This window comes from Mus caroli, chromosome 15 (genome assembly GCF_900094665.2).
Source record: "Mus caroli chromosome 15, CAROLI_EIJ_v1.1, whole genome shotgun sequence".
Taxonomy (NCBI): Eukaryota; Metazoa; Chordata; class Mammalia; order Rodentia; family Muridae; genus Mus; species Mus caroli.
Window position 1 is genome coordinate 73,928,107 of NC_034584.1, and position 8,581 is coordinate 73,936,687.

At 54.1% G+C, this 8,581-nt stretch overlaps 1 protein-coding gene across 6 annotated transcripts in view; it reads right to left on the minus strand.

The window, feature by feature from the left end:
- Positions 1-226: 226 nt before the first annotated feature.
- The window catches only part of Cbx7 (chromobox 7), a 17,331-nt gene continuing 8,976 nt past the window's right edge, over positions 227-8,581 (minus strand). For 2 of the 6 annotated variants that reach the window (XM_029469938.1, XM_029469943.1), the window contains 4 exons: positions 7,751-7,816; positions 5,855-5,921; positions 3,219-3,393; positions 227-3,002 (listed from right to left, as the gene is read on the minus strand). In XM_029469938.1, coding sequence (XP_029325798.1) covers positions 2,845-3,002; positions 3,219-3,393; positions 5,855-5,921; positions 7,751-7,816 — 466 coding nt within the window. In that variant the 3' untranslated portion in view covers positions 227-2,844. The remainder of the gene's footprint in view (positions 3,003-3,218; positions 3,394-5,854; positions 5,922-7,750; positions 7,817-8,581) is intronic. The other 4 variants (XR_003834972.1, XM_029469939.1, XM_021184165.2 and 1 more) reach the window with 4 other exon arrangements.

The following is an 8,581-nucleotide window of genomic DNA, read 5'->3' on the forward strand; positions in this document are numbered from 1 at the left end:
CGAGTTAGCCTTATGACTGACCTGGGTTCTCCAGCCTGAGACTGAACACTCAAGCTGCCGACACCCAGACTTCCAGAACCAGCTACTCTTAGAAGATGTAGAGGAATGGCAAGGTTCACAGCCACAGGCCCAGCCTTGGACAACACCGCAGGAGCCCAGCCCTGACACGCTAGGCTCATTTCTTTCCTCAGCTGATTTTAATTGGGTTCATTAGACTATAGTCCCATACCATGGACTATAGTTGGGAGGCCTGGAGTCCTGGGCTACGGTCTGGAGGTGGGGGTATCACACAGTTATCACACCATCAAAACAAGCAACCAGACACACAGAAGTTTCTAAAGACATTTTAATGTATTTTTTTTTAATAATTTTTGCCTCATCTATCAGATAAATCATCTAAATAAATAGATGCTATACAGTCTTTTACCAATATCAGTACAAAAATAAAACTGCAGCCTACACCTGCTCACTCTTCCCATCGCACTCCCCCACACCCCCGGGGGAAGGCCTATGCCCAATTCCTCCCAATACATTCAGGTCGTCTGAACAAAGCTCGTAGCTCATTCTGTGTGCAAAGGAAGCGGTCTTGTGCCAAGACCTGGCAGCCAGGTCTGGCCCGCCATTTATAAAGCAAAATCGATACCACCTCACTGACACCGAGCTCTTTCCTCGGTAGGCAGGAGGTGGAAGGAACTTGGCAATAAGATCACCATCTTACCAGATGAGAACCACGTAGGCCAAATTGGCTCAACTGTGGCACTGCACAAGTGTCCACACCAGAGGTTGAGGCATGTCTTCACCCCAACCCAGGGAGGGGAAGTTCAACCCAACCTCTACATTCAAATGGGCAGGGGGAGGGGTTAAGAGATAGGCAGGTGGTCGCCACTGCTGGCTCATGGAGTACTGGCCCTGTATGGGGTTAGTGTGTGTGGGTGGAGAGGGGGCGTGTTACTGTCCACTTGGGTAGCTTCAGGCTAGAAGAAGCCTGTGTAAAGCCACTCGAAGCCTTCTGCCATTCTCCCTAGGCGGCCAGTTCCCAGCAGTTCAGAACTACAAGGCTACCCTGAGGGATATCCAACCTAGGCCACAATCTCCAGGGACTGGTGGGTTTCATAAAGGGCCCCGTGAGATAAAAGGTCACCGCCTACTGCAAAAGACAGAAGGCAGCTGCTTGGAAAGCCCCCCCTGGGGTCTCATAATCAAAATTCAAACTGTACAGGCATTTAGTCCCATGCCCCTAGGGATGGGGAGCATGACACCGATGGGATTCTGTCCCCCAATATGGTGGGCCATCAAACGCAGCAGCAAAGAGAAGCTCCAGCCACCCACCCTCACCTTCTCTCCGGGAGCTGGGGCTTCAAGAACACCAAACGTCTCCCCGCCTCCAGGTTCCTTCAGCCCATTGGCTAAGGTTCCTGTCTCTCCTCTCCCTGGCCCACCCAGACTTCCTCTAGATTCAGGTCACCCACAGAAGACGGCCCCCAACGGAAGCACTGAGTTAACCCTGGACCATTAAGACTAAAGGAGGGGGAGACCAGGGACTAGAGAAGGAAGAGGATAGAGTCGCAGACAGACACGGGGCAGGGTAGTGTTTAGAAGTCATCCTGCCCTTGTTCATACTGACTCTGCTGGCCTCCTAAAGACACAGCAGGATTGGTAGCTGCTAGGACCCAGCCACATAGGTTCGTATGGTAGCAGGGGGTGTGTGAGCAATGTGCTCTCGACAAGGGAGGGGACTGTCCTCAGGTAGGAATCTGTCACCCTTAGGGCGCCTGTGCAAACCAGCAAACTGCACCCCCCCCCAAAATCAGGACAACATACTTGTGTGCAACCTGATTCAAGTTCAACCCCCACAAGGTGGGAGGGGTCATCCATCCTTAGCCATGTCATTCAGGTTGGGTGGGGACGGGGACACAGAAGACAAGGACTGCCCTGAGAAAGTGGTGGGACACTCCCTCCCTGACTGCCCACACACCACCGGCACCCATGGGTGCCCAGATCTGGGTGCCCAGATCGGCTGATTGGCAGGAGAGGGCAGAGAAATCGGGGGCGGGGCTGGAAAGTCACCTGAGTCAGAAAGAATGTGAACTCCTGCGGGAGGAAGGGTGGGCCAGGTGTCTGTGAGCCTGTGTGCAAGCATCTGCACCTTGCACACCAAAGCCTGGTCCTATTGGAGGCTAGGAGATTACAGCCGACAGATCCTGTCACGTGACCTACGTGCAAGGCGGAGCAAGGGTGCCGTGGCAAGTTCGTTTGTGCTGTGAATGGCGTCGCGTTCAACTGGTCAGTTTTCTAAAGGTGTGCACGTTGGGGTGGCCAGATGTGTTCATGGGCATCTCTACACATCTCCCAATGGCAGGGAGACAGCACACTCCGAGGAGGCTTGGTGGGCAGCCTCTTCCCTGGTCCAGCCTGTGCCCGTTGTCCTGATCCTGTCCCTGGTGGCCGAGGCCAGCCTCTGTGTCCCACCACAAGGCTGGAGTGGAAAGTTCATAGTAAAGACGACCCAGGGCAAGGGACAGGGAAGGACACCACCAGAAAGCTGGGGTGACTGCCTGAGGCAAGGTCTGGACCTCCTGGGCTCCTCCGACTCCACGGATCAGCCTCTGAAAGATAATGACAGAGGCGTACTGGGCAGGGTAGCCTGTCCCCATCTGCCCAAGAGATGAGACCCAGACAACACTGGCCTTCCCCCATCTCTTTGTAAACAACCGTCGGGTAGCAAGGGCGGGTGCTGGGTGCATTTTTAAAAAATAAAAATATTTACCCTGCTCCCAGCCCCTCCTGTCTCTGGAAATCCTCACCCAAGCCCCAAGAAGCAGTTTTAAGAGGGGAAGCCGCTATTCACAGCTTCTCGCTGCGGTCTCGGAAGAAGCCCTCGGCGGCTTGAGCCTCGCGGAAGGTGACGGTGACGGAGTTGGCGGTGATGTCAGTCACGGTAACCTCACTTGAGGGGAGCATGGGTGTCCAGGGAGGCGGCCCATTGGTCAGGTCTGCTTCTGCTGCAGCCATGGAACAAAGACACGGGTGAGGTACAGGCACCACTTGGCACCGAGTGGGCAGTCAGAAGTCGTGAATGGTAGCACGCAGCCCATCCCCCACACGCTTCAAGCAGGATGCTTTAGGAGGGCTAATGTGCACCTGCCTAGCTAGCTATAGCAGAATGGGCAGGGGCCAGGGACCTTCCTGGCTTTGAGGTCTCAGGATGGCTGACTTACCCTCCTCCTCAGGGGCCTGCTCCATAGGCTCCCATTCTCCCGGGGTCTGCACGACATCTGGGGCTGCTGACTCCTGCAGGGAGAGCTCCCGTCGATGGCTGTGACTCTCCAGGTGGGGCCCGCGTGGCGGGAACTTCATGCGTGAGAGCCGCAGGTACTTGTGGGCTTTGCGCACCTTGCGGAGCGGGAAGGGCAGGGTAGGCACCAAGGGGCCCTTCTCCACCAGCTCAGCGGCCCCTGCCTTGACCACCCCCTTGGGGCTCCCGCTGCTGAGCGGGCGCGCCAGAGAGAAGCAGAGCTTCTCATTGCCCTTGGCTTTGTGGGAGCTCCGCAGGTCCATGCAGTATAGCCGCTGCAGGGGCAAGCCAGGGCGTGGCGGGTCAGCCCGCCCCCCTCCACTGCAGCACTTTCCCTCTTGCTGTAATTCTCCCGATATACCCAGCCTCATTGGCATCTGTCCCACCCGCCCCTATCCACGGCCACGGACCATACTAGACACAACCTACCCTCAAACCTGCTCAGCTCAGTCATCCCTCTGGGTCTCAAACGTGGGCCTTGTCTCCCTAGGGCTGAGGGTCAAGGCTGCAGGGGCTTACTCCTTTGATCCACAGCAGAAGGGCATCAAGCATACACATTGAAAACCAATACAACAGGGGTAGGGCCATAGCTCGGGCCTGGGTTCGATATCAAGCGCTATTTAAAACTAGGTTTCTGAAGTAGACACACTACAGAGATGTCCTGCCTTTTAGGAGAGAGAATTTTGCCTCCCAAGGAGCCTCGAGAGCTGAAACAGTAGCCCTTCAACAAGACTGCAGCAGTAAAGGGAGAAGGCACTGCTGGGGGGGGGGCGGGGGAGGAGATATCCAGCTTGCACAAACAGCACCCCACCTGCCACTGCAGACAAGCTGCTCCTGGGCTCTGGGGCTGCCTTTGGCCCACTCTAGGGGCCGAGTCTCTTCTGCCAGCGTAGCCTTGGTGAAGGAGAGCAGAAGGGTACCCTGACATACCTAAGGGGCCGGAGCTCTAGAATGGGGGGGGGGAAGTCTTGTCTTTCCAACTTTGGGTAAAATTTGCAGATTAAAAAACAACAACAAACAAACAAAACAAAACAGCAACCCTAGTGTGAGGAAGATCCCACAGTAGTCTGCATTTTCTGCCCCATGCCACCAGAGGCCAAAAGTTCCATCAAGGGACCATCAAATGCAGCCTCCAGAGCACACACTGTCATGGTGCCCTGAGGCAGTGGTGACACATGACAGTTCCACACTCCACCCTGACTGCTGATCACCTGGCACGTAAGTATGGGTTACTGGCAGGCAGAGAAGGTTGACACAGGGGACCTCAAGGCTTTCCCTGGGCCCAGCCCTCACCCTGACAGCTCCAGATCAGACCTGGGTTCTACTTGCTGTGTGACCCCAGGCAAATCCCTAAGTCTTGATGAGCCCTGAGCACCTCATCAAAGGCTGTGTCCAGCAACACTACCTTCTGGACTTTTCTGCAGAGTGTGAGTGACTTCGGGCAAAGCCATAAAGACTCCTTCCTTACTCTCTGATCATCCACTTGACACAGAAACTCATAGACATGCTGTGTGTCCCCCACACAGCAGGACCTGTCAACCTCTAGCACTGCTTCACTGACCCTGAGAAGCAACCAGGCAGCTAAGCTTCCTGCCCCAGCCCCAAAACAGCGTGACTGGACTTGAGACAAAGATCACTCCACAACCGGCTGAGGCAGCACCTTGTGGACCCACAGAGACCACGGGACACAACAGCAGTTGGTCACACAGCAGCAGATGACCTGACACATCTGCCCTGCTCTTTGATACACAGATGGAATGTGTCCGCTTGTGACCTGTGCTGAGCTTGTGTCTAGCAAAGGTCACTTTCCTCCCTAGGGCCTGTTTATGCCACACCCTGTGGATCATCCCCACCTAAAGACATCCTGTCCAGTAGGGAGAGCCCGAGATAACCCAGCACCAGGAGTGGTTAAACACCTAGGAACCGCAGATGCTCCAGTGGGCCTTACAGAGTCAGGAACACGTACTTTCGTCCACTCCCTCACAGGTGAGAAAATACTCAGCCCTGCGCGGAATCACTGAACTGTATGGTAACTTCATACTCTTGGCTTCTTTGCCAAGACTTACGGCAGCATCATGAGAATGAACAGGAACATTTGTAAGGCAGGGAAGAACAGGCTTCATGGCATCTTCCCATCCAAAAAGAACATGGTTCCAGAAGTTTGCTGTTTCAAGGTCACGGTCAGGATGCTAAGGGTCTCCGGTTCTTGGATTTTGTAATCCTACCTTGCCATGTTTCCTCAATGCTAAGACCCTCAGGTAGTTTGCGTTTAGAGTTTTGGAGGATCCAGAAGGCTTATTCACATCATTTTAAGCTCTCAGAGGTTGGCTCTCTGTCTACCCTCAGGCCCACCGGAGTCCCCTTCCCTGGCTCCAGCTCCACATGTGGCCTTTGCAAGATCCCTTCTATTGAAATGCACCCACTGAGTATCTCACTCCACAGTACCCTGGGGTGCTGCGTAGGGTGAGAGAGTGGGCCCAAGGGCCAGTGCACATGCAGGGGGTGGGGGCAAGGCAGGGTTGGGCAGGGCGAGGGAGAAGGCTCAGAGGCAGTGGTTACCTGCAGCAGAAGCCGCCTGGGTTTCGGACCTCTCTTCCTATACCCTGAGGCTCGGTCTCTCTCCTCCCTAGAAGTGTGAGGAAGGTAGCAGAAGAGAAAAGAGACACTGGTGACATCTGAGAGGAGCAAGGTATCTGCTTCACCCCCTCCTTCATCATGTGTTTGGTTGGGGACATCACAGGCCACCCCACGCTCCTCCCCACTGTTCTGTGGGGCCGTAACAGTGGGGTTGACATTCAACTTCTGTCAGACAGAGATAGTCCACACACCTGGGCATGGTGGCGCGTCTATAGTGACAGCCCGTGGAAGGAAGAGGGTTGCCACAAGTGTGAGGCCACTTAGGACTACACAGTGAGATCTTGTCTCAGGAAACCAAGACTGTCCATAGAACTCTGTCAGTGACCCAGCACTGGTGGATCTCAGCCTTCCTCATGCTGCCATCCTTTAATACAGTTCCTCATGTTGTGATGACCCCCAACCACAGACTTATTTCAGTTGCTACTTCATAACTGTCATTTTGCTACTGTTTATGAGTTATAATGTAAATAAATATCTATGTTTTCTGATGGTCTTAGGCGACCCCTATGAAAGGGTCATCTGACCCCCTCTCCAGGTTGAGAGCAGAAAGAAACGGTAGGATACAACCACCACCATCGCAGTGAGTTAAGAGAAATGATGAAGGACTGGAGAGGTAACTCAGTAGTTTAGAGCACTGGCTGCTCTTGTGGGAGACTCAGGTTCAATTCCCAGCACCCATATGGCAGACTGTAACTCCAGTTCCAGGGGACCGGACACCCTCTTCTGGTCTCCAGAGGTATGGCATGTAATGCATTCACACATACACATAAAATAAATATTAAAAGAACAAAGGTTCCTAGGTGGCGGCGGTAGCGCATGCCTTTGATCCCAGCACTTGGAAGGCAGAAGTGGGATCTCTATGAGTCCAAGGCAGCCAGGGCTACAGAGAGCGGCCCTGTCCTGAAAGATAAACAGTGATACCACATGCTTTGAGGTGTTTCCAGAAGCCTCTGGGGAGAAGCAGGGGTGTATCAGTGAGGGGCTGCCCAGGTCAGCTGTCACGGGTGCTGTGTGCAAAACTCCTGGACAAGCCCCTCTAACTGCCCAGATCGCTTCAGTGTCCCCATCTGTCCAGTGACACTCTCAGTCCTGTGTCTGGAGAGTATCAGAAGGAGTCAAATAAAAACAGTGTTGAGAACCACACTGAGCAGCACACGCCCTATGTCCAGCACGGTGGAGAAAAGGGAAAACGCACAGGAGTCCCAGCTCCGGGGGGCCCAGGGCTACAGGGCCGTGGCAAGGCTGTGGAAAAGCCTGCATTAGGGGTGAGGGTGGGAAGACTGTTGCTACCTCTCAGCTAGTAAAGGGGATGGATTACTGGTTAAGTCTAAGTCTGACAACCCGAGTTCTATCTCTGAAAACCAATGCAAAGTGTCCTTTGCCCTGCCACACAGTGCACTGTGGTATGCCAACGCCCGCCCGCCCACCCGCCTGCATGTAAATAGATAGTATTTTAAAAATGGCATGTCTGTGGCACACTTTGTGGTCCACATGGGAGCAGTGAGGCCCCATGGGGCGGTGGAGTCAGGACCCTCAGCACAGTGCTGAGGCCAGAAGCCAATCCCTCCTCACATCCCCAGCCTTGCCCAACCTCATCAGACTTCCTTCTTTAATAGGGCAAGCTGGATGTGGCCATTCCCACATGGGGCTCATCTGTCAGTGCATCTGGGACTAGGAGAGGCCACAGGGACGGGTCCTAGGTGTCACTATCTTTCCCTGCCATGCACACGCCTAGCCCACCCTGCCCTAACTAAAGACCCTTGCCCAGGGCCAGGATCCTTGAAGGCTTCCTAAGATGGCTACAGACAGGGTCCTTACTTCTCCTCGTAGGCCATGACAAGGCGAGGGTCCAAGATGTGCTCCTCTGGCTCCCAGGTGCTATACCTGCAGAGAAGAACAAAAGGTTAGAGCTGCGCTGCCACCATCAGTGTCTGCTGATATCATACGTTGTGCCCGCCTATCACTTAGCCTAGGCCTCCGAGAGCCACATGACATCACAACCCCCTCATTCATGCCACGAGGCAATCAAGACTCCTACTGTAGACTCCAGTTATAGCCAGCATCCAACTGGGGCCTAAGGATGCCTCGCTTCCCCATCCCACAGCATGGCAGAGGCTCTGGGGCTATCCCAGCTGGGTTCAAGTCCCAGCTCTGAGCCTAGCTGACTATGTATTCTTGAGCTAATGTGCCCGGCAGTCCCGTGTATCCTCAGCCCTCTCTGTGAGGTACTGACTGTCTCAGGGCTGTTCACAGGCGTGCCTGGAAGGGAGAAAGGGTTTTGCTACTTGTGTTATGTTGCTCAGGGCCAGCCCCACCCCGAGCCCTGCCAGCATCTCTACCATCAAGCAAGGCCTGCAGTGCCTTCTGAGCCTGGCCCACAACAGGTGCATCTAATGACAAGAGGCATCTTACTTATTTAGTTTTTCAAAACAAAAGAGTTTCTCTATGTAGGTCTGGCTGCCCTGGACCTTACTTTGTAGACCAGGCTGGCCTTGATTTACAAGAAACTTGCCTGCCTCTTACTTCCAAATGCTTGATAAAGACAATGTGCTGACACTGCTCAGCTGACAGATATATTGAACAAAAATGAGGGCTAGAGAGATGGCTCAGCAGTTAAGAACACTGACTGCTCTTCCAGAGGTCCTGAGT